Below are 25,629 nucleotides of genomic sequence, written 5' to 3' on the forward strand. Positions count from 1 at the left end.
GGCAAGTCACTTAACTTCTCGGGGCTTCAGTTCCCTCATCTGTAAAATGGGGATTAAGACTGTGAGCCCCACGAGGGACAACCCGATGACCCTGTATCTCCCCCAGTGCTTAGAACAGTGCTCAGCACATAGTAAGCGCTTAACAAATACCAACATCATCATCATCATCATTTACTTATATCTACCCCAGCTTTTGGAACAGTTTTTGGCACATAGTGAACACTTCTTAACAAGTACCATAATTATTATTAGGGAAGCAACATGGCATAATGGATGGAGCACGGGCCTGGGATTCCGAAGGTCATGAGTTCTAATCCCGGCTCTGCCACTTGACGGCTGTGTGACCTTGAGCAAGTCACGTCACTTTTCTGTGCCTCAGTTCCCTCATCTGTAAAATGGGGATTAAGACTGTGAGCCCCATGCGGGACAACCTGATCACCTTGTATCCCCCCCCCTGCACTTAGAACAGTGCTTTGCACCTAGTAAGCGCTTAACCAAAACCATCATCATCATCATGTGGGAGAGGGACTCTATCCGACCTGATTTTCTTGTATCGACCCTAGCACTTGGTACAGTGCTTGGCGTATAGTAAGTGCTTAACAATTAGTATTATTACTATTATTATCATTGTCATTCCATGCCCACAAGCCTGTCAATGGGCAGGGATTGTCTCTATCTGTTGCCGTATTGTCCATTCCAAGCGCTTAGTCCAGTGCTCTGCACATAGTAAGCGCTCAATAAATACTATTGAATGAATGAATGAGCTGGTAAGGAATTTCTGTTTGGAGTGTAGCAACCGCTGGAGATTCTTGAGGAGTGGGGAAACATGAACTGAATGTTTTTTTAGAGAAACGACCTGGGCAGCAGAGTGAAAAAGCCTGGCGTATTTGATAGGGCACAGGCCTGGGAGTCAGAAGGTCACGGGTTCTAATTCCAGCTCCACCGCTTTTCAGCTGTCACCACAAGTCCCTTCACTTCTTTGTGCTTCAGTTACTTCATCTTGAAAATGGGGATTAAGACTGTGAAGGATAGGGACTGTGTCCAACTTGATTATCTCATATCTACTCCAGTGCTTGAAACAGTGTTTCGTGCATAGTAAGTGCTTAACAAATACCATTATTATCATTATTATTATTATTATCGTTAAGTAAAAGAGACAGGTGGCAGGGAGGTTAGGGAGGAGGCTCATGTAATAGTCAAGGCAGGATTAAGAATAAGTGCCCATATTATCCTACTCTACCATCACCCCTTCCAGATTCTTGTCACCGTCATCTACCGCCCCCCTGGTCCCACCTCCAACTTCTTTAACCATTTTGACCCCTTTCTCACCTTCCTTCTTTTTCCATTCCCACTCTGATTCTCGGAGACTCCAACATCCACATGGATGTACCCGGTGACTCCTCTGCCGCCCACCTTCTATCACTCCTTGACTCCTCCAACCTCCTGCTCCACCCCACCTCGCCCACTCACCAACTTGGTCACATCCTCGATCTCATCATCTCTTACCGCTGCACTGTCTCCAACCTCTCCAACTCTGAAATCCCTCTCTCGGACCGTAACCTTCTCACCGGCCTCCTCTCTCACACTCCAGCACTCTGTAAATCTGTATTACTCCCCAACGGAGACCTCCGCTCTCGATCCCATCAATCTCTCTCAGCGCATCACACCCCACCTTGCCTCCCTATCCATCCTGCGCACTCTTGATGACCAGATTGATGCTCTTAACTCACCCTCTCGACTCCACTCTACTCACTCGCTCCCCATCCCTTCGTTGCTCTCGCACCACTAACCCACAGCCCTGGATCACTGACACTGTCTGCCTTCTTTGCTCTTATGCTCGAGCTGCTGAATGCTGCTGGGGAAAGTCTAACGCCAGGCCAACCTTTTCACTTTTAAATTTATCCTTTCCTGCCTTAACTCTGCCCTCTCCTCTGCCAGGCAAAACTATTTTTTTTCCCTTACTGACACCCATGCCCATCACCCCATCAGCTGTTCTGGACATTTAACTCTCTCCTCGGGCCCCCTGTTCCTCTCCCTCCTCCATCCCTCACCCCCAAAGATCTGGTCACCTACTTCATGAGGAAAATGAACACCATCAGGTCTAAGCTATCCAAAGTCACCCCTCCCCCTTCTCCATCCCCCCAGCTCTCAACCCGCTCCTCTGCTTTCCCATCCTTCCTCGCAGTATCTTCAGAGGAGATCTCCTCCCTCCTCTCAGATGCCACCCCCTCCACCTGTGCTTTGGACCCCATTCCCTCTCACCTTATAAAAACTCTCACCCCTTCCCTCCTTAACTTCCATCTTCAACCGCTCACTCTTCAATGGCTTCTTCCCCTCTGCCTTCAAACATGCCCACGTGACCCCCATCCTTAAAAAACCCTCTCTTGACCCCACTTCCCCTTCCAGTTATCACACTATCTCCCTCCTACCCTTCCTTTCCAAAGTCCTAAAACGAGTCATCTACACTCGCTGCCTCGAATTCCTCAACTCCAACTCTCTCCCGGACCCCCTCCAATCTGGCTTCCATCCCCTCCACTCCAATGAAACTGCCCTCTCAAAGGTCACTAATGACCTCCTTCTTGCCAAATCCAATGGCTCCTACTCTATCCTAATCTTCCTCGACCTCTTAGCTGCCTTTGACACTGTCAACCATCCACTTCCCTTCAACACTTTATCCAACTTTGGCTTCAAGGACTCCATCCACTCCTGGTTCTCCTCTTATCTCTCTGGCCGTTCATTCTCGGTCTCCTTCGTGGGCTCCCTCCCCCATATCCCCTAACTGTAGGGGTTCCTCAAGGGTCAGTTCTCGGTCCCCTTCTGTTCTCCATCTATACTCACTCCCTCGGTGAACTCATTCTCTCCCACGGCTTCAGCTATCATCCCTACATAGATGACACCCAAATCTATATCTCCCCTGTTCTCTCTCCCTCCAGACTCGTATTTCCTCCTGCCTTCAGGACATCTCCACCTGGATGTCTGCCCACTATCTAAAACTCAACCTGTCTAAGACAGAGCTCCTTATCTCCCTCCCAAATCCTGTCCTCTCCCTGGCTTTCCTCTCACTGTGGACGACACTGCCATCCTTCCCGTCTCACAAGCCCGCGACCTTGGTATCATCCTTGACTCCGCTCTGTCATTCACCTCACACATCCGATCTGTCACCAAAACCTGCCGTTCACAACATTGCCAAGATCCGCCCTTTCCGCTCCATCCAAACCGCTACCTCCTTAGTACAATCACTCATCATATCTCGACTGGGTGACTGCATCAGCCTCCTTTCTGATCTCCCATCCCCCTGTCTCTCCCCACTTCAGTCTATACTTTACTCTGCTGGCCGGATTATCTTTCTTTAGAAACGCTCTGGGCTTGTCACCTCCCTCCTCAAAAACCTCCAGTGGTTGCCTATCAACCTTCGCATGAAGCAAAAACTCCTCACTCTTGGCTTCAGAGCTCTCCATCTTCCTGCCCCCTCCTACCTCCCTTCTCTCCTTCTACAGCCCAGCCTGCACACTCCGCTCCTCTACCATCGCTAACCTCTTCACGGTGCCTCGTTCTCGCCTCTCCCGCCGTCGACCCCTAGCCCACGTCCTCCCGCTGTCCTGGAATGCCCTCCCTCCTCACCTCCGCCAAACTAACTCTCTTCCCCTCTTCAAAGCTCACCTCCTCCAGGAGGCCTTCCCAGACTGAGCCCCCCTTTCCTTTGCCCCTCCTCCCCTCCCCATCATCCCTACTCCCTCCCTCTGTTCTACCCCCTTCCCTGCCCCACAGCTCTTGTGTATATTTGTACATATTTATTTTTCTATTTTATTAATGATGTGTATAGATCTATAATTCTGTTTATCTGTTTTGATGATATTGATGCCTGCCTACTTGTTTTGTTTTGTTGCCTGTCTCCCCCTTCTAGACTGTGAGCCCATTGTTGGGTAGGGATCATCTCTATTGCTGAATTGTACTTTCCTAGCGCTTAGTACAGTGCTCTGCACATAGTAAGTGCTCAATAAATATGATGGAATGAATGCAAGTGCTTGGATCAGTACAGTCGCAGTTCAGATGGAAAGGAAAGGGAAGATTCTAGCAATGTTGTGAAGGATTCTGGGGTCGCATAACTAATTAACCTGCCCAAGTTTCGTTGTCGTCAAAGTTTACCAGATAAATCGCTCTCCCAACCAACCTGCCTACTTGTTTTGCCTGTCTACTTGTTTTGTTTTGTTGTCTGTCTCCTCCTTCTAGACTGTGAGCCCGTTGTTGGATAGGGATTATCTTTATCTGTTGCCAAATTGTACTTTCCAAGTGCTTAGTACAGTGCTCTGCACACAGCAAGCACTCAATAAATATGATTGAATAAATGAATGAATAATAATTATGGTCCTTCTTAAGCGCTTACTATTTGCCAAGCACTGTTCCAAGCCCTGAGGTAGATACAGGTTAATCAGGTTGGACAGAGTTCCTGTCCCCCTTAGGGGTCACACTTAGAGAAGCAGCGTGGCTTAGTGGAAAGAGCCCGGGCTTGGGAGTCAGAGGTCGTGGGTTCTAATTCCAGCTCCGCCACTTGTCTGCTGTGTGACCTTGGGCAATTCACTTAATTTCTCTGTGCCCCAGTTATCTCATAAAATGGGGATAAAATGTGAGCCCCACGTGGGACAATCTGATTACCCTGTATCTACCCCAGTGCTCAGTGCTCTGCACGTAGTAAGTGTTTAACAAATACCATAATTATTATTATTTTTATCCCCATTTTTATAGATGAGGTAACAGAGTCACAGAGAAGTGAAGTGACTTGCCCAAGGTCACACAGCAGACATGTGGTGGAGCAGGGATTAGAATGCAGGTTCTTTCTGACTCCCAGGCTCGTGCTCTATCAACTAAGCCACACTGCTTCTCTAATGAGTGAATGAATGAGGGGAGTTAAAGCTTTTACCTATCCCGTGTTTAGATTTCTCTGTAATAATGGAAGATGAGAACTCCTCCTTTTTGCTCTTTTCAGGCAGTGTCCAGTCTGATTGCAGTGGGCACTTCCCATGGATTGGCGCTCATCTTTGGTAAGTTTCTCCCTCTGTGCTCCTTTGAGATGGCGAGAAGTCTTTCGAGTACTCGGAACAATCGCCTCAACCCCCCAGTTACATTATTCCACAAAACCAGGAAGAGTTGGAAATGGATTAAGCTGAAACGAAAGCTCCACCTCAGTGCCAGCTAGCTTTCATTCCGTTTTGTAGGGTAGATGGATTTTTCCCCGTATGGCCTAGAAATTCTGGGATGTGTGTTCACTTTGTGGGTTTGTCCCCAAGCGTAGAGGAGCAGACTGGAAGTCTGGATGGGGCTTAGCCAGTCGTTCCCGAGAGGTCATCGGGCGCATTCCCCTGCCTCCAAGCCGTCTTCCCGTGAACCGTTCCAGAGATGGATATTCTTGATTTTAAAGATCTCCTGGAAAGGAGACTTCCCCAGCCTTTACAACTTAAATTCCTCCAACCTCAATTTCATTCCCTTTCCTCCTGTCCTGCCAGAAAAGGAGAGGAGAGAAAGGCCCTCTAGTTGCCGCTGATATTCTGGAAGATGTTTCTAGGGCTCCATCTCTGCCTTCACTTGGCGAGGCTGGGAAATCTAGTTCCTTTAATCCGTCCCTTCATCGTGATTAATTTTTGTCAAGCATTTTTTAGTGATGTCCCGTGCACACGTGCTGCGTGGTTACGTGCGTTGCGTCTCCCGGCTCTCTCAATATCCCTTTTCACGCCCTGTAACCTCCGAGATGTGCCGCGTCCCCCGTTCTCCTGAGCGGGATCCAAACTGGCCCGGGGTTTTAGTAGGGGTTGGATCAACGCCTTTCTTTGTGGGAGAATCGCCTCGTGGTTTATGCCTCCCCGGATCGTTCTATCTTGTCAGCCAGAGTGCCGACTCATTCTCCCCTTGAGGTTCACAGTTCACGCAGGTTCCTTTGCTTTCGTATGTGTTATCTAAAGGTTGCTGGGTAAACGAGTGTTTTTGGATTCTCTTTAGGGCCCGAGGCTTACGGTATAAATGGAACTTCTTTTGCTCGTTGGAGTGAAATGATGGCGGGGAGAGAGGGAGGAAGAGACGGTGGACAAGGCCCAAGGAGGGAAGAATTGAGAGAGTCAGGGGTGCAGGCCTCGAGGGAGGGAGAGAGGAACTGAGGCAATTGAGGGAGGCGGGGGAGAGGCGAGGGGGAGAAGGGAAGGTTTGGAGCTTTCTAAATTAGACCCCGAGCTCTGCCCAAAAGCTTAATGAACCTACAGAAACTTTTGTCTGTTAACCATATGCTGTCTGATCCCTTCCCCCCGTCTTTCATGTCAACTCTTGCCTACCGCTGTCCCGTCCCTTAGGCTGGGAAAGCGTAAGCATATGCCTCCAGCCGAACACAAATAAACACAAATCCCAGCGCTCTTTACACAGAAAAAAGAGCGAAGGGGGAGAAGCGGAGCTCGATGTTAGGGGTGAATGGGGCACCACCTCCTCCTCCCCGCCATCCCCACCTCAGGCCCTGGGCTGGCCAGGGAGGGAGACGGCCCTCCATTCTGCCATGCGCCTTTCTCTGAAGGCGTGGGCCTTTCTCTGGTTTGGGTAGAGATCCCGGCCTGGAGCAGCGCCGCCCCGGGCCCGGAGAGACCGGCCGGCGGGGGTGGCGAGGTGCTGTGGAACCTCTTCTGGCTGCAGCCGAACCCCCGGCTCACAATGTCACCCCTGGCCTGGCCAGCCCACACACTACAGTTTATTCAATTTCTCTTAAACTCCATCAGCTCAGTTCCGATCAGGCCACAGTCTGGCTTTTTTTTTTTAAATTAAAAAAAAAGCCTGGTTGAATTTCTTTCAGCCTTGGGCTTGTGGGCAGGTGCCGATTTACATGGTTGACCCTAAGGATAATGAAATTATGAGCCGCGAGCTGCTCTTGCATAACTTTAATAAGGACCAATTATGTCACACCGAACGTTTTAGGAGGGAACACAAAGAAACGGCTTTCTGGCTGTAATTCGGGTTTTAAGGGGTTTTTTTATTATTTAAAATGAATATATCCTAACCCTTTATGTAAAATTCAGGTGTTCGGGTAATGAGGCCTGTCAAATACATTGACAATCTGCCTGTTGAATACGACCAACTGGCCGTGTGTTTGTTTGTAGGGAAGTGTCTAGACTTGGGGTCTGTTTTAGATCTGGTTTCATTTAACATCTTCATCGATAATCCTGAAGAGGGAACCTGGTCTAGAGAGCTTTAATTATAAAAGCGCCATTAGTTCCTTTTGAAATCCAGAGCGGGGTCATTAAAACGGTAATCATTATCGAGAGAGTAATTGCCCCATTCACTGTCGGTAGTAATGAAACAGCAGCAGTAGTTTGCTCAGTTTTCACGTAAATGGTTTCTCCACGGGATTTTAGGACCACTCGTTTTAAATGTATCCAGGATGTATCCAGGACTTCGGGCCGGGCCTTCAGCGATCTGTAGCTCTAGTCCAATTAGAGCCGACTTTTTGGTTGTTTTTCCCCCTGAGACCATTTGTGCTTCAAGGTTCTCTTTTGATAAATGCGACGTACTTTTGGCCTGTGAATGGTCTTCAGTTCTGCTCTGACTTTTGTATTATTTTAATAATAATATAATAATTTTGGTATTTGCTAAGTGCTCACTATATGCCAGGTGCTGTACTGAGCACTGGGGTGGATACAAGCAAATCTAGTTGCACGCGGTCCCTGTCCCACGTGGGGCTCACAGTCTCCATCCCCATTTTACAGATGAGGTAACTGAGGTCCAGAGAAGTGAAATGATTTACCTAAAGTCACACAGCAGACAAGTGGCGGAGTCAGGAATGAAACCCGTGACCTTCCGACTCCCAGGCCCGTGCTCTCTCCACTAAGCCACGCTGCTTGATTTTCTGATCCTAACTGATATATCTTGCTAAGTAGAATGATTTTGGCCATTCCTTCCCCTCCAAACATTTGAAAGTAAAAATCCCAGGTAGAAGCACAAATCTGAACAGGTCGGCTCATTCCCACACCCCACAGGTAGGTGAAACTCATCCCTTACAAGTTATGCTCTAGCGATTATGCCTGTCTTGACTCTGTCCTTTTGAACTGATTTCTGGCTTTTCTCTCCTTCTTAATCCTTTCCCCATGGATCGAAAAGGAAAAGGTAGAGTAATTATCCATCTTGCCTACGGTTTCCATGAGTGACTCTTATTCCTTTGACCTGTTTGGATGTGAACGAGGCTGCTGCCAAATGCATATGCAGTTAGACTAAACTGGGTGAGGGGGTGGGGGAGTCTCTGCTGGGAGAGTGGGCCCCCCAAGGTAGGGCCCTGAGGGGATTCAGATTGCATGGTGGGCCCAGAAGACCAGGCTGAATTCCAGGTGTGAATGGGAGGGTGGTCCTCCCTGTTTCCGGTTTCTTAGAGTTGGGGGGGAAGCGGAGCGTGGTATTGCAGAGCCGAGTTGCCCCGTATGCCCAAGCCCCATGCTCCTTTTTTTTTTTAAATGGTATTTGTTAGGCACTTATTATGTGTCAGGTACTGGACTAAGCAGTGGGGTAGATGCAAGTTCATCAGGTTGGACACAGTCCCTTGTCCCACAAAGGATTCACAGTCTTAATCCCCATGGTCACACGGCAGGCAAATGGCGTAGCCTTGATTAGAGCCCAGGTCCTTCTGACTCCCGGGCCCGTGCGCTATTCACTAGACCACGCTGCTTCTCTAGCTCCACTTCTGCATCAAGCGGAAACTTCTTTCCTGCTACAACCCGGGAAATCGTTCCTCTAGCTCCAATTTACTACTGTACCTCGATCTTGTCTACGTCACTACAGACCCTTGTTCTTCCCTTCCCTTCCCTTCCCTTCCCTTCCCTTCCTTCCCCTTCCCTTCCCCTTCCTTCCCTTCCCTTCCCTTCCTTCCCTTCCCTTCCTTCCCTTCCCTTCCCTTCCCTTCCCTTCCCTTCCCTTCCCTTCCCTTCCCTTCCCTTCCCTTCCCTTCCCTTCCCTTCCCTTCCCTTCCCTTCCCTTCCCTTCCCTTCCCTTCCCTTCCCTTCCCTTCCTTCCTTCCTTCTGTTCCTTCCTTCCTTCCTTCCTTCTGTTCCTTTCCTTTCCGTTCCTTTCCTTTCCTTTCCTTTCCTTTCCTTTCCTTTCCTTTCCTTTCCTTTCCTTTCCTTTCCTTTCCTTTCCTTTCCTTTCCTTTCCTTTCCTTTCCTTTCCTTTCCTTTCCTTTCCTTTCCTTTCCTTTCCTTTCCTTTCCTTTCCTTTCCTTTCCTTTCCTTTCCTTTCCTTTCCTTTCCTTTCCTTCCATTCCTTTATTCAGTTGTACTTATTGGGTTCTTATTGTGTGCAGAGCACTGTACTAAACAGTTGGAAAGTACAACCCAGCAACAAATAGAGACAATCCCTACCCAACAACGGGCTCATGGTCTAGAAGTGGGGGAGACAGTCAACAAAACAAAAAACAGGTACAAAGTAAACAGGCATCAGTAGCATCAATGTAAATAAATAGAGTTGTAGATATATATGCATCATTAATAAAATAAATAGAATAATAAATATGTACATTTATACACTGGTGCTCTGAAGTGTGGAGGAGGGTAGAGCAGAGGGAGGGAGTAGGTGCGATGGGGAGGGAAGGAGGAGCAGAGGAAAAGGGGGGCTCGGTCCGGGAAGGCCGGCTGGAGGAGGTGAGCTTTCAGTAGGGCTTTGAAGGGAGGAAGAGTGCTAGTTTGGTGGATGTGAGGAGGGAGGGCATTCCAGACCAGAGGTAGGATGTGGGCCAGGGGTCATTGGCAGGGACAGGCAAGGTGGAGGCCCAGTGAGAAGGTTAGCGGCACCAGAGGAGCGGAGTGTGTGGGCTGGGCTGGAGAAGGAGAGAAGGGAGGTGAGGTAGGAGGGGGCAAGGGGATGGAGAGCTTCGAAGCCAATGGTGAGGAGTTTTTGCTTGATGTGAAGGTTGATGGGCAACCACTGGAGATTTTTGAAGAAGGGTTTGACGTGCCCAGAGCGTTTCTATAGAAAGATAATCCGGGCAGCAGAGTGAAGTATAGCCTGAAGTGGGGAGAGATAGGAGATGAGTGATTGTACTAACAAGGTAGCGGTTTGGTTGGAGAGGAAGGGGCAGATCTTGGCGATGTTGTGAAGGTGAGACCGGCAGGTTTCGGTGACAGATTGGATACGTGAGGTGAATGTCTGGCCTGGAATTCCCTTCCCCTTTATCTGTGACAGACTGCCACTCTTCCCACCTTCAAAGCCCTATTAAAATCACATCTCCTCCAAGAGGCCTTCACTGATTAAGCCATATTTTCCCCTTCGCCCTCTACCTCCTGCCTCACCTCTGCACTTGGATCTATACCCTTTAAGGACTTGCTATTCACCCCACTCTCAGCCCCACAGAACTTAGGCACATAACAGTGATTTACGCTAATGCCTGTCTCCCCCTCTAGACTGCGAGCTCCTTTTGGGCAGGGAACGTGTCTACCCATTCTGTTGCATTGAGAAGCATCGTGGCCTAGTGGAAGGACCACGGGCTCTGGGAGTCAGAGCCCTGGGTTCATTCATTTATTCAGTCGTATTTATCGAGCGCCTACTGTGTGCAAAGCACTGTCCTAAGCACTTGGGAGAGTACAGTATAACAACAGACATATTCATTGATTCGATCGTATTTATTGAGAAGCAGCGTGGCTCAGTGGAAAGAGCCTGGGCTTTGGAGTCAGAGGTCATGAGTTCGAATCCCAGCTCTGCCACTTGTCAGCTGTGTGACTGTGGGCAAGTCACTTAACTTCTCTGTGCCTCAGTTCCCTCATCTGGAAAATGGGGATGAAAACTGTGAGCCCCACGTGGGACAACCTGATTCCCCTGTGTCTACCCCAGCGCTTAGAACAGTGCTCTGCACATAGTAAGTGCTTAACAAATACCAACATTATTATTATTATTATTATTGAGCACTTCCTGTGTGCAGAGCACTCTATTGAGCCCTTGAAAAGTACATTCCAGCCCATAATGAGCTCACAGTCTAGATAGGGAGACAGACATTCATATAAATAAATAGCTAGGTAAATTACAGATATATACAAATATATACATATAATAATAATGATGATGGTATTTGTTAAGCGCTTACTATGTGCCAAGCACTGTTCTAAGCACTGGGGTAGATACAAGATAATGAGATCATCCCATGTGGGTCTCCCAGTCTTAATCCTCATTTTACAGATGAGGTAACTGAGCCACAGGGAAGTTAAGTGACTTGGCCAAAGTCACACAGCTGACAAGTGGTGGAGCCAGAATTAGAACCCACGACCTCTGACTCCCAAGCCTGGGCTCTTTCCACTAAGTCGTGCTGCTTCTCTATGTGCTGTGGGGATTCATTCATTCATTCAATAGTATTTATTGAACGTTTACTATGTGTAGAGCACTGTACTAAGCACTTGGAATGTACAATTCGGCAACAGATAGAGACAATCCCTGCCCAATGACGGGCTCACAGTGTAATCGGGGGAGACAGACGGACAGAAACAAGACAACATAATGACGATAAATAGAATCAAGGGGATGTACACCTCATTAACAAAATAAACAGGGTAATAAAAATAGATACAAATGAGCCCAGTGCTTAGGGGAGGGGAAGGGAGAGGGGGAGGAGCAGAGGGAAAGGGGGCTTAGCTGAGGGGAAGGAGGATGAATGAAGGAGCAGGTAAGAATGGCACCGAAGGGAGTGGGAGAAGAGGAGAGGAGGAATTAATGAGGGAAGTCTTCTTGGAGGAGATGGGCCTTCGATAAGGTTTTGAAATGGGGGAGAACAATTATCTCTCTGACAGGAGGAGGGAGGATGTTCCAGGCCAGAGAGAGGATGCGGGCGAGCGGTCGGCGGTGAGATAGACGAGATGGAGGTACAGTGAGATGGTTGGCTTTAGAGGAACAAAGTGTGAGGGCTGGGCTGTAATAGGAGAGTAGCGGGGTGAGGTAGGAGGGGGGCAGGATGATTCCTGGTTCTGCCACTTGCCTGCTGTGCGACCTCGGGAAAGTTACTTAACTCCTCTGTTCCTCGGTTCCCTCATCTGGAAAATGGGGATACCCGTTCTCCCTCCTACTTGGAATGTGAGCCCCATATGGGACAGGGACTGTGTCTGACCTAATGAACTTGCACCTACCCCAGCGCTTAGAACAGTGTTAGAGACTCAGTAAGCGCTTAAATACTATAAAGAATACCATTAAAAAAACTGAGCACTTACTGTGTGCAGAACACTGTGCTAAACACTTGAGATTATACAATAAATGAGTACCGTGTGCAGAGCCCTGTACTAAATTCCGGGGGAAAACGTCCACAGGTGGGCATTAGACGGAGGTCCCCTTCCTTGAGGGGCACAAAATTGACGATTTAAAGTCGGGCAGAGAGGTCTGGCGACAGCCATGTCAGGAGTAATGAAGCAACCCCAAAACAGCCTAAAAGATAAGGACAAGTATACAAACACCAAATAAAAACCAAGTCAGTAAGCTATACTGCCTGAGGATACTAACTTATCAAGCAGCTTCTGACCAGCTTTACACATCTGGGAACCCCAAGAGCCGTGGAATTAGAAGACAATGCTTAGAACAGTGCTGGACTTCTAGTAAGTGCCCAACAAATACCCTAAAAAATAAAAAGGACAAGTTTAGAGTTCCCGGAAGTTACCCCTGTTTTTCCGTGCCTTCTTTTTCCTTTGAAGCGTATTCTTTGCCTTCTCTTACAATGCACTTAAATCCCACCAGTATTATTACTGTGGGCCAAGCGCTGTACTAAGCGCTGTGGTGGCTGTAAGGTAATCGAGTCAGATACAATCCCCGTCTCCCATGGGGCTCCCAGTCTTAGGGGGAGGGAGAACAGGTATTTCAGCCTCATTTCACAGGTGAAGAAACGGAGAAAAGTTAAGTGACTTGACCCAGGTCAGTCATACATGTGCAATTCCCTCCGAGTTAGCATAATCCTTGACCGTTATCTAGGTCTAGAGAATTTGGAAGTCCTTGAAACTAAGCTGATCCAGCTCTCTGGAGATCTAGGGACTTGCCAAGAGATGAGGAAACAGAGCCTGCATCTCTGGATGAACAAAGGAAAGGCAAAAAAGAAAAGGTTGTAGGAAAGGTTGAGAGAGAAGTGCTTTTCATTCATTCATTCATTCATTCATTCATTCGTATTTGAGCGCTTACTATGTGCAGAGCACTGTACTAAGCGCTTGGAATGTACAATTCGGCAACAGATAGAGACAGTCCCTGCCAAATGACGGGCTTACGGTCTTCAAGGTGCCCTGCGAGTGCAGCACAGCAGATGGTAGTATTTACTGAGGGCCTACACTGTACAGGGTACTGTACTAAGCGCTTGGGAGAGGTCACTGGTGTTAGTTGACCCATCCCCTTGCCCTTAAAGGAACTTAGACTCTAGCAAGGGAGACAGAGGCTGAAATCATTTAAAGACAGCATGCCCTAGTGGAAAGAGCACTAGATTGGGGGTCAGAAGACTCGAGTTCTAATCCTGGCTTCCCCCTTGCCTGCTGTGCGACCTTGGCCGAGTCATTTAACGTATCCCTTCTTCAGTTTCCTCACCTGTACGATGGGGAGGAACTTCTCCTTAGACCGTGAGCCGCTCCCGAGCACTGCTTTAAAGAAGTGAGTGGCTCTTTCCAAGCCAAAGCATCGGAAGGAACAGGAGAGATGTCAAAAAAGAAAACACCGCATGCAACTAACGTTAAGCTTAACCCGTCGGGTACGGGCTGTCGGTGTGAATAATGTGGCTGGGGCTGTGCATCTCACGTTGGCCTTCTCACCTACACAGTCACTCTGAGCTGAATTTCACCATCAGTGTTTCTTTGAATACCAAAAGCAACAATGTATGGATATTGATTCATTCATTTATTAATTCGGTCTTACTTATTAAGCGCTTACTGTGTGCGGAGCACTGTACTAAGCTATTGGTAAAGTCCGATACAACGATAACTAGTGACATTCCCTACCCACAGTGAGCTCACAATCTGGGGGGTGGGGAGGATACCTATGTATTACTGTCTCTCTCTCTGTATCATCATTATCATCGATGGTATTTATTGAGTGCTAACTATTAGAACACAGGTCCTTGACGATGATGGTATTTTTTAAGTGCTTACAGAAGCAGCATGGCGTAAGTGGAAAGAGCACAGGCCTGGGAGTCAGAAAGTCATGGGTTCTGGTCCCTGTTGTGGCCCTTGTCTGCTCTGTGACCTTGGGAAGTCACTTCACTTTTCTGGGCCTCAGTTCCCTCATCTGTTAAATGGGGATTGAGACTGTAAGCCCCACGTGGGACAGGGACTCCTTCCCACCTGATTTGCTTGGATCGACCCCAGCACTTAGTGCGGTGCCTGGCAACATAGTAAGCACTTAACAAACATCATAATAATAATAATAAAATATGACAAACACTGTTCTGAGTGCTGGGATAGAGCAAGCTAATCAGGTTGGACACAGTCCCTTTCCCACGTGGGGCTCACGGTCTTAATCCCCGTTTTACAGATGAGGGAACCGAGGCTCAGAGAAATGAAATGACTTGCCCAAGGTCACACAGCAGACTAGTAGGGGATCCAGGATTAGAACCCAGGTCCTTGGGCTCCCAGGCTCTTTTCACTAGGTCATACTGCTCGTTACCCATAGCTTCCATAGGTCAGAACAGTATGTGGGAATGTAGTCAAAGGAGAGGTGCTCAAACTGCGTAGATATATTTTTCTTGGTATTTGTTAAGCATTTACTACGTGTCCTACTGTGTTCTAAGCACTGGAGTAGGTACAAGTTAATTACGTCTGACACAGTCCCGCATAGGCCTCACAGTCTAAGTAGGAGCTAGAAGTAGGAGGAAATATGCTGTCTTGGAGCTTGAGAGGACTGGGGCTCCTGGAAGGATTTCTACCTAATGCGGCTGATAGAAATCGTTCCGCTACACCCATCGGGTCGTAAGGCAGGGGTCTGTAGCACTCAGCCTCATTAGTCCACGTGGCCCGTCGGAAAAGCATCGGCCTAGAAGTCGGGAGGTGCGGATTCCGATTCCAGCTCTCACGGACTCGTCCACCCTCGGGCGAGTCCCATCGCTATTCCTTCCTCTTCTCTGAAGTAGATTTAATGATTCCCGTCCCTTCCTAACCTCACTTGGATGCTATGAAGATGAAATGAGATGTGAAAGTGCTTTGAGTTGTCAGGAAGGCAGGTACCAAGGAAATCCAGGGAATTTTATTAACGGATGGATCTCCGGCGGCGTCAAAGCCGAGAGGAGACGTTCTTCAGTTACAGGTTAGAGGTGCCATCCTTTCTTCTCTCATCTCATAATCGCCTCCTGTGCTCTCCCCAGACCCGAGATGTTGTTCATTTCAGTGAGGCGGATGAGGTCGTGATAGCCGAGGACCCAGTCACGCCACCTGGTACGAAGCAGTGTGGTCTAGTAGATAGAGCACAGGCCTGGGAGTCAGGAGGACCTGGGTTCTAATCCTACTGTGTGACCTTGAGCAAGTCACTTCATTTCTCTAGGCTTTGGCTTCCTCATCTATAAATTAATAATAATAATGTTGGTATTTGTTAAGCGCTTACTATGTGCAGAACACTGTTCTAAGCGCTGGGGGAGATACAGGGTAATCAGGTTGTCCCACGTGAGACTCACGGTCTTAATCCCCATTTTACAGATGAAGGAACTGAGGCCCAGAGAAGTGAAGTGACTTGCCCACAGCCACACAGCTGACAAGTGGCAGAGTCGGGATTCGAACCCATGACCTCTGACTCCCAAGTCTGGACACTTTCCACTGAGCCGCAGACTGTCACCCCATGTGGGGCAGGGACTGTGTCCAACCTGATCTGCTTGTATCTACCCCAGCGTTCAATACAGTGCCTGGCACATAGTAAGCACTTAAAAACGCTATCATTATTATTAGGTATAATGTGGATAAGGAAAATCCACAGATATTCTCGAAGTCTTTATTTTAGCCAGTAGGTTTTTCAAGACTGTGAGCTCGTTGTGGGCAGCCATGTGTCTGTTTTTTGCTAATGATGATATTGGTATTTAGGCACTTACTATGTGCCAGGCCCTGTACTAAGCACTCGGGAGGTTACAAGCAAATCAATCCCCTTGATTCTATTGATCGTGGTAATGTTGTCTTGCTTTTGTTTCGTTCTGTTTTGCTCTGCCGTCTGTCTCCCCCGATTAGACTGTGAGCCCGTCATTGGGCAGGGATGGTCTCTATCTGGTGCCGAATTGTACATTCCAAGCGCTTAGTACAGTGCTGTGCACATAGTAAGCGCTCAGTAAATACTATTGAAGTGAATTGGACACAGTCCCTGTCCCATCTGGGGCTTACAATCCCTGCCTCATGTGTGGCTCACAGTCTCAATCCCCATTTTACGGAGGAGGGAACTGAGGCCCGGAGAAGTGAAGTGGCAAATGGTGGAGCCAGGTTTGTCTCCCAAGCACTTACTACGGTGCTTTGCGCCCAGTGAGCGCTCAGTAAGTACGATTGAATGAACAAAGAGCCGCTAACAAAGATCGGTAGGAGTTTTTTCTTTCTGGTACTTCTCCTCCTCCTCCTTTCCTTGGCTCCTCAGTGGCGGCAGAGCTCATTAACAGCCAAGCGGCCAGAGGCGGGAAGGGAGAAAGAAAAGGAAAAACGAGCGACCCGGATAACCCCCGGTTTGGCTCATCGGGGCCAGAGGAACCAAAGGGTGACCGTAATTCCTTTTGGCCAAGGACGGAGTTATACCGCCGCTGCGGCTTCGGATCGTCAGGCCAAGATGCCTGCTCAGTGGGGCAGAGCGGGACGGGGCAGCCAAGAACGGAAAGAACACGCAGAAGATGTTACAGAACACTGATAAGTAATTCAAACCATAGAGGGAGACGGGGTTCCTTCCCCCAGACCTTCCCAGCTTCAAACGACGAGCCGGGCTGAAGGCAGAGAAGGCGAGGCCGAAAGAGATTTGCACGGGGCAGCGTCGCGGCCGCCTGGCGGGAAGACGTTTTCCTTTGTTGTCCGAGTCTTAGGCGGACCTTACCGTCGCAGTCCTCGAGGTCTGTGAAGTCCCTCCGTGCTCGGTTAAGCGGAATTCCCTGCCGGAAGATGTTGAATGGGACACACACAAAACAGAGCGGCCTAGTGGAAAGAGCCCGGGCCTGGGAATCAGAGGATCTGAGTTCTAATGCCGGTGTTCCCGCTTGTCTTGCTGTGCGTCGCTTTGCTTCTCCGTGCCTGTCACCTCATCTGTAAAACGGAGATTAAGACCGTGAGCCCCCAGTGGAGCATGGACTGTGTCCAACCTGATTGTTTTTGCCTACCCCAGTGCTCAGTACGGCGCCTGATACCTAATAAGTGCTTAACAGATACCATTAAAAAAAAAAAAAAGACAACGCAGCGGCGGTAGCTAACCACGCCGAATCCTGCCTTCATTCTCAGGCTCTCACCCTGTCTTGGCTTTAGTCTCCTCTGTGTCCACCCTTATTCACCTTCACGTCTGCTAACTTTACCTTGCCAAGCTTCCCTTTTGCCACCCGTGACCCGGCCTGGACCCCGAAGCACAGGCGATGGGGGACATTAAGTTGAGGGAACATAATCATCAGAAGACTAAATTCTGGGGTGATTCTAACCCGAATATCACATCTCTAGAGCCTTTCGGTGGCCTTTGCCCCTTGGTGTGCCCCTTTAAAGCTCTCAATCACCTCACCCCCTCCTACCTCACCTTGCTACTCTCGAACTCCAACCCAGCCCGCACACTTCGTTACTCCAATGCCGACCTTCTCCCTGTATCTCGATCTCGTCTGTCTCGCCGCCGACCCCTCGCCTGCATCCCACCACTGCCTGGAACGCCCTCCCCTCCTCCTATCAGACTGATGATTGCTCTCCCCCACTTCAAAACCTTATCGAAGGCCCATCTCCTCCAAGAAGCCTTCCCTGACTAAGCCCTCCTCTCCTCTTCTCCCGCTCCCTTCGCCGCTGCTTCATTCATCCTCCCTCCCATCCCCCCAACACATATGCCTATATCTGTAATTAATTAAATTCATCTATATTAATGTCTGTCTCCCCCTCTAGACTGTGAGCTCGTTATGGGTAGGAATGCGTCCGTTGTTGTACTCTCCCACGTGCTTGGTAGAGTGCTTTGCAAGCGTGGCTCAGTGGAAAGAGCCTGGGCTTGGGAGTCAGACGTCATGGGTTCGAATTCCGGCTCTGCCACTTGTCAGTTGTGTGACTGTGGGCAACTCACTTCACTTCTCTGTGCCTCAGTTACCTCATCTGCCAAATGGGGATTAACGGTGAGCCTCACGTGGGACAACCTGATGACCCTGTATCTCCCCCAGCGCTTAGAACGGTGCTCTGCACATAGTAAGCGCTTAACAAATACCAACATTATTATTGTTATTATTAAATACGATTGAATGAGCGAACGAATGAATGTATTGCCCCTCTCCCCCTTGGTATCTTCAGGGTCTCCTCCCACTGCTCCTTTGACATACTCATGTGTTTTCCTTCAGATCAGAACCAAGCTCTGCGGCTCTGCCTGGGCAGCACTACCGTGGGGTGTCAGTATGGTGCCATCTCCGCTCTCAGTATCAACAGCGACTGCTCAAGACTTCTCTGCGGCTTTGCGAAAGGACAGGTGATACTGGCGTGCCCCCGGACGCATCGAGAGTTAAAACCAGCCTGCTTTTTCTCGAGAGGGTCAGCATGGGTTTGGCTGCCGTACGGCGACTGTATTTCTGCAGCTAAGTGGGACAGCTTGGATCTTGAGTTTTGAAGTTACCTCGGCCCCAGGTTGACTGGCTGTGGGACTGGCATTTACTAAATTCTCAGGTTGGCTCTGGGTGGTTCTGGCACCGTACATCTCTTACACAATCCAGGTTGAGTTTTTTTGTAACCTGGCTCTAATTGAGTGGAAAAAAAACATGCCAGATAATAATAATAATAATTATGGTATTTAAGCGCTTACTGGGTGCCAGGCATCGTTCTAAGAGCTGGGGTAGATACAAGATAATCGGGTCGGACACGGTCCCCGTCCCACACAGGGCTCCCGATCTTCGTCTCCATTTTGCAGATGAGGAAGCTGAGGCTCAGATAAGTGAAGTGACTTGACCACACAGCAGACAGGTGGTGGAGCCGGGATTAGAACCCGTGATCCTCTGACTCCCAAGCCCGAGCTCTATCCACGAGGCCGTGCTGCCTCTAGATCGGTGCCAACCACAGAGAGGCAACTATCGGATCTCAAAATGATCTGGTCTCGTCTAATGCTGTCGAGTCATCTCCGACCCATAGCGACTCCATGGACACATCTCTCCCAGAACGCCCCTCCTCCATCCGCTACCATTCTGGTAGTGGATCCGTGGAGTTTTCTTGGTAAAAGTCCAGAAGTGGTTTACCATTGCCTCCTTCCGTGCGGTCAATTCGAGTCTCCGCCCTCGACTCTCTCCCCTGCCGCTGCTGCCCGGCGTGGCTGAGTTTTGACTCGTAGCAGACGGCCTGCCACTCGCTAGCCACCGGCCGAGCTAGGAACGGAATGGGCAGGCCTCTGCTCGACTCTCCCTCCCGTAGCCGAGACCTGCAGAGGACTGGAAACTCTCCAGGTGCGATCTTGAGGGGGGCTCAAAATGGTAAATTATAATAACAGTAGTAGTGGAATTTGAGCGCATACTATGTGTCAAGCACTGTACTAAGCCTCGGGGAAGCTGTAAGATAATCAGGACCCCTGTGGGGCTCACAGTCTGAGGAGGCAGAGGAACAGGTTGCAGATGAGGGAACTGAGGCGCAGAGAAGTTAAGTGACTTGCCCGAGGTCGCACAGCGGATCCGAGGCAGAGCTGCCGCTAATAATAATGATAATAATTATGGTACTCGCTAAGCGCTCACTCGCTAAGCATTGTTCTGAGCCCTGGGGTAGATACAAGTCAGTCAGGTTGGTCACAGTCCCTGTTCCCCATGGAGCTCACAGTCTTAATCCCTATTTTCCAGATGAGGGAACTGAGGCCCAGAGAAGTTATGTGACTTGCCCAAGGACACGTAGCAGACAAGTGGCAGATCCAGGATCAGAATCCAGATCGTCTGACTCCCAGGCCTGGGCTCTTTCCATTAGGCCACACTGCTTCCAGTAGATCAGCGACAACCTATTAACAGAATTTGGAGGCCCAGGATTGGTTAATCAGTGGATGACTGATCAGTCGGTCAGTGGTGTTTGGGTGTCCACTTAGTGCCCTTGGAGAGTAGCCCCTCCTTCCAGGCCCGTACCTTCTAGCAGCGGAGGGCAGACCGTCAAAAAGGGTTTATAAAGAATGAGACTAGGAGAAAGGATAAGGGCTCAACAGAGATTATCAGAATGATGTGCAAATAAAAGATACGTATGAACCTAAGTGCTGAGGCCCGGAGTAAGATGCATCAAGTGCTGAGGGTGGAGGCTAAATAGACACCTCACGGTAACTCCAGGTCTGTCTGAAGAAGACCAGTGCCCTCAGGACCCTGCCGCCCATCTAGGTTCCAAACCTGGCTCCGGCACTTGTCCGACGTGTGACCCTAGGCAAGTCACTTCACCTCTCTCTGCCTCAGTTACCTCATCTGTAAAAGGGAGTTAAGAAGGTGAGTCCCACGGGGGGACGTGGACCGTAGCCGACCCGATTGGCCTAGTGGATGGAACTGAAAGTCAGAGGGACCGGGGTTCTGACAGGGTTCTGCCGCGTGTCTGCCGTGAGACCTTGGGCAAGTCGCTTCACTTCTCCGTGCCTCAGTTACCTCATCCGGAAAATGGGAATGAAGAGTGTGAGCCCCGTGTGGGACAGGGACTGTGTCCAACCTGATGAGCTTGTATCTACCCCAGTGCTTGGCACATAGTAAGCACTTAGGTACCGTTATGATGATTATTAGTAGTTTGTATTTACTTCAGCTTAGTACAGTGCCTGATACGTAGTAAGTGCTTAACAAATACCATTAAAAAAACAACACAAGGGTGTCCAAAGTAGCACCACACAGTTGTTGCTTTCCCCCCCCACATTAGTATGTTTCTAGAGCCCTACAACTTTCCTCCCCACTCCTTGTAGAAACAAGTTTAGCATCACAATCTGTGGCAAATCTTACGTGGTTTTCCCCCATCTTCCTTTTGTAAGTATCCGGCTAGTAGGGGCAGAACCTTTTCTGTGGATCCTGTAGTTATTCCAGGGAACTCAGTGAAGCTTTAAACAAGAGAGGCTGGTGGATATTAATACTGGGCACAGAAATGAGTGGAAAAAACCCCCTGAAAAGCTTGACGGGACCCTCTCTGCAGCACGTGAGCCTCAGGAGCAGATAGAGTTAAATATTTCCCGCTTCCTCCTTAGAGTTCTTCGACTGTTAGGCTCTTCATGTAGGTAGTTTTGCCGCTGCGATGAAATTCTTTGAGATTCCCGATCTCCGTTTGGGAATAGGTTATTTCAGCCAGAAGGCAGGGTCGCTTTGGAGAATTGCTTTAAGGTTGAAATGCACAACAGATTTGTTTTTGAAAGCACTTCACTGTCTCTGCAGATCACCATGTGGGATCTAGCCAGCGGGAAACTTTTGAGATCAATAACAGATGCTCACCCCCCAGGAACAGCCATTTTGCACATCAAGGTAATATTTTTGGGTTCTCGTTTCCAGGAGATGCGCCGAATCTCGCGTCGGTGTCGTTTACGCGAGTAGCGGATGTTTTGGTGTGCGGGGCCACAAGTCCAGAAGGCGGATGGTAGTCCGTGGGCCTAAGAGAGGGATGACGACCCTCTGAGCCCGGGATGTGCTGTCCAGGTGACCTAGTGGATAGAATACAGGCTGGGAGTCCGAAGGGCCCGGATTCTAATCCCGACTCCGCCATTTGTCTGCTGTATGACGTCGGGCGAGTCACTTGGCTTGTCATCCGTAAAATGGGGATTAAGACTGTGAGACCCATGTGGGAGAGGAACTGCGTCCAACCCGATCGTCTTGTACGTACGCCGGTGCTCGGTACAGTGCCTAGCACGGAGTAAGCGCTTGCCAACTGCGGCCGCTATCATTATTGTTATTTTTAACCGCCGGCCTCTGATGTAGCCGTCCAGCCAATCGCTTGCCCACCGGAGAACAACATCCAGCGGGCCAAGGGGTGCGCAACTGGCGTTTTCCGGGCTGGCCTGCCCAGGCCGTTTTTGCCACGGCGGCCGGTTCGACGGGGCAGATCCCCGCAACCGGGCTGGGGCCAGGGACCGACTTTGCGGCAGAGGGCCGAGGGCAAGGAGGCTGGGTGGGCCCCGAGCCAGTTCCAGGCAAGTCCCAAACAAGTCTCGTAATCTTTTAATAGCATCCAGAGTGCTCGGCACAGTAGGACAAGTTCGTGCCTGTTGTGTCCTATCAGCTCAGAGGAGGGACTCCTGGCTCCAGAGGCCTTTAAAAAAGAGAGAGACATCTGGAAATTTGTTCCAAGTTAATCTACCCCCATCTGGTTAACACTATGAGCCTTTGCTAGTGTTACGTGGATTACAAAGAGAAAGGAGAGAACTTTTTTTGTTTGTTTTTTTATGAGTCAGGGTCGGTGTTTGGCTCACCCACGAAAGGTGGTTGTGACATAAACTTTTTGAAAGCATGAGTATCCCCCCGCCTCCCCCGCCCGGCCCAGACGCGTTCTTAGGCCTTTAGGATCGTTCTTCGGGATGAGGTCGAGCATGCGTGGTAAGAATGATGGGCTAAATATAATTTCAGTTATTTTAAATGCTATTCGGTGTACGCGTCGCGGACTTGTGAAGGATCGTTTTGTTTTTCATTACAGTCTTAACACTCGAGTGACTCGGTTTTTAAAAAATGGGCAAGAAAATAAATTTCCTCTCCGTTCAGTTCACAGATGACCCAACGCTTGCGATTTGCAACGACAGCGGAGGTTCCGTGTTCGAGCTGACATTTAAGTAAGGGAATAACTCCCGTTCTGCGTGACGAGGAGGCCCACTCCGCTTTAAAGTGTAAAAGAAATCGGAGATAGGAGTAGGTGATGCGGGATTGGAAACGTGGTCGAGCACCTCACACCGTTTGAATTCATTTGTCCATTTGGTTGCATTTATTGAGCGCTTACTGCGTGCAGAGCACTGTACATTCCCTGACCACATTCCCTGACCACACCGAGCTTGCAGTCTAGCGAATGACAGTTTAGGGAGTGACCGTTGGTGGACTGGGACAGTTAACGGCCAGGTGGAAGGAAGTGGGCTCCGGGATGTCCCGTCGGATCTTCCGTTGGGGTCCCGTTGGGTCTCCCGTGACGTCCGGCCAGATGCTGCCCGCAGAAACGAGAAACAAATTCCGCACCCGATGGGCGATGACCTGGCTGGCGGTGGGGTGGGGTGGGGGGGGCCTCCCTTTCCAAATCTAGGTTTCGAGATTAGTTTGCAGGAGAGTTAAACCTCCCGGCTAAATGATCCACCCCGGGTGCAGAGCCCAGGATGGGCTTTGCGGACTCCGAGCGAGTTCGCTCTGTAGCTACAACCCCTTTCAATCTCCCATCACGTCATTTAGGCAGAGAGGTTTTCTAGCTTGAACGGAGCGCAACTGGAAGTTGCTTTGGCTCTCATTATGTCCTTTCGAGTCCTCTCTTACTGTTACAATAATGGATCCTTCTGCAGTTCCTCTTCATCAGAGAATTTTTATAGGTCAGGGTTTTCAAGAATGTCTTGCGAATTGGCGGAGGGGGCTTACTCTGATGAGCAGAGCGAAAGGTTATCTGGGACTTCAGAGTGCTTGTGTACAAGGTAGAGAACCGGCAGGCGAAGAACCGGAATTGATTAGACGCAAAAGGGGGCAGAGAGAGAGAACAAGGTCAGAGCCACTCAGAGAGGGGAGATTGTGCCACTTCTTTCATGTTTTGAGCGCTTCCAGGGACAGGGAAAGGATTCTGGTCAGCTGGGAGATGGCTGTGGGCTACCCGGGGCCCAGAGAGGGCTGTCAGGGAATCTCCGCCTGTGCACAGCGAGGCGTCCCCAGCCTGGGACCGTTCCCCGTTGTTCAAGGCAGGGTCCGGGCAGGGGGAAGTGGCCGACTAAATCGTGGAGGAAGAACCAGGCTGAGTTCTTAGGGTTGCCGGGCTGCTTTGAAGAACTAATAATAATAATAATAATGTTGGTATTTGTTAAGCGCTTACTATGTGCCGAGCACTGTTCTACTATGTGCCGAGCACTGTTCTAAGCGCTGGGGTAGACTTAGGGGAATCAGCTTGTCCCACGTGGGGCTCACGGTCTTGATCCCCATTTTACAGATGAGGGAACCGAGGCGCAGAGAAGTTAAGTGACTTGCCCACAGTCACACAGCCGACAAGTGGCAGAGCTGGGATGCGAACTCATGAGCCCTGACTCCAAAGCCCGTGCTCTTTCCACTGAGCCACGCTGCTTCTCCAGAGAAGCAGCCTGCCCTCAGAGAAAGAACACAGCCCCGGCACCAGTCAGAGGACCTGGTTCTGCCAATTGCTTGCTGTGCGATCTTGGGCAAGTCACCTAACTTCTCCGTGGCTCAGTTTCCTCAGCTGCCAAATGGGGATTCAATACCTGTCCTCCCTCCTCCTCAGACCGTGAGCCCCCTGTGGGGCCGTGTCCAACCTGATTAACTATTTTTTATTTCCACGGTGTTGACGGAGTGCTCATTATGTAGCCGGCACCGTTCTAAGCACTGGGGTAGGTACAAGCAATGAGGTTGGACACGGTCCCTGTCCCACATGGGGCTCACAGTCTTAATCATCATTTTACAGATGAGGGAAGGGAGGCCCAGAGAAGCGAAGTGACTCGCCCGAGGTCTTCCAACAGATGGGTGGCAGAGCCGGGATTAGAATCCAGGTCCTTCTGACTCCCAGGCCCGTGCTCTATCCATGAGACCCCGCTGCCTCTCCAAGTTCTCGCATCCACCCTGGCACTTAGAACAGTGCTTGACACATAGTGAGGACCTAACAGATACCATAATAATAATAATAACATCACGCGGGGCCCAGGAATTCCTGGAACCACGACCTGGGCTCCGTCCAAGAGAGCCGGCGTCCCGGGGCCGAGTCGGAGGGGGCCCCTTCACTTCATTCAGACGTATTTATTGAGCGCTCGCTGTGTGCAAAGCACTGTACGAAAAGCTTTGGGAGAGTACTGTATAACAACAGACACAGTCCTGCCCACAGCGAGATCACAGTCTGGAAGAGGAGCCAGAAATTAATATAAATAAGTAAATAGAGCCTCTGGCCCCAGCTGTCTCAACCCAACCAATTAATTAATGATGGTGTTCGTTAAGTGCGTACTATGTGCCCAGCACTGTTCTAAGCGCTGGGGTAGGTACAAGGTAATCAGATTGGCCCACGTGGGGCTCACAGTCTTGATCCCCATTTTAGAGGCGAGGTAACCGAGGCACAGGGAAGTGAAGTGGCCTCCCCAAGGTCACACAGCAGATGAGTGGAGGTGCCGGGATTAGAACCCACGTCCTCTGAGTTCAGAGCGGCGACAGCGTCTGGGGGAGGGTCTGTGGAGGGTGACCGGGGATTTTACAGTCCCTCGTTCTTTATTTCCAGGAGGGTGATGGGAGTGAGGACGTGTGAGTCTCGATGTCTGTTCAGCGGCTCCAAGGGCGAAGTTTGCTGCATCGAGCCCCTGCACGCCAAGACGGAACTGAGAGACCACCCCATCACCCAGTACTCGCTGCTGGCCATGGCGTCCCTGACCAAGGTA

The 25,629-nt window shown here is 49.8% G+C and overlaps 1 protein-coding gene across 5 annotated transcripts in view; it reads left to right on the top strand.

Moving 5' to 3' along the window:
* VPS8 (VPS8 subunit of CORVET complex) overlaps positions 1-25,629 on the top strand; it is a 291,073-nt gene that overhangs the window by 36,675 nt on the left and 228,769 nt on the right. Inside the window, exons 7-12 of one of the 5 annotated variants that reach the window (XM_029065907.1) lie at positions 4,985-5,039; positions 8,125-8,130; positions 18,464-18,588; positions 21,470-21,556; positions 22,784-22,851; positions 25,473-25,626. In XM_029065907.1, the coding sequence (XP_028921740.1) occupies positions 4,985-5,039; positions 8,125-8,130; positions 18,464-18,588; positions 21,470-21,556; positions 22,784-22,851; positions 25,473-25,626 (495 nt within the window). The other 4 variants (XM_029065914.1, XM_039912997.1, XM_029065921.1 and 1 more) reach the window with 4 other exon arrangements.

The sequence above is a fragment of the Ornithorhynchus anatinus genome, chromosome 1 (genome assembly GCF_004115215.2).
Source record: "Ornithorhynchus anatinus isolate Pmale09 chromosome 1, mOrnAna1.pri.v4, whole genome shotgun sequence".
NCBI classification, from domain to species: Eukaryota; Metazoa; Chordata; class Mammalia; order Monotremata; family Ornithorhynchidae; genus Ornithorhynchus; species Ornithorhynchus anatinus.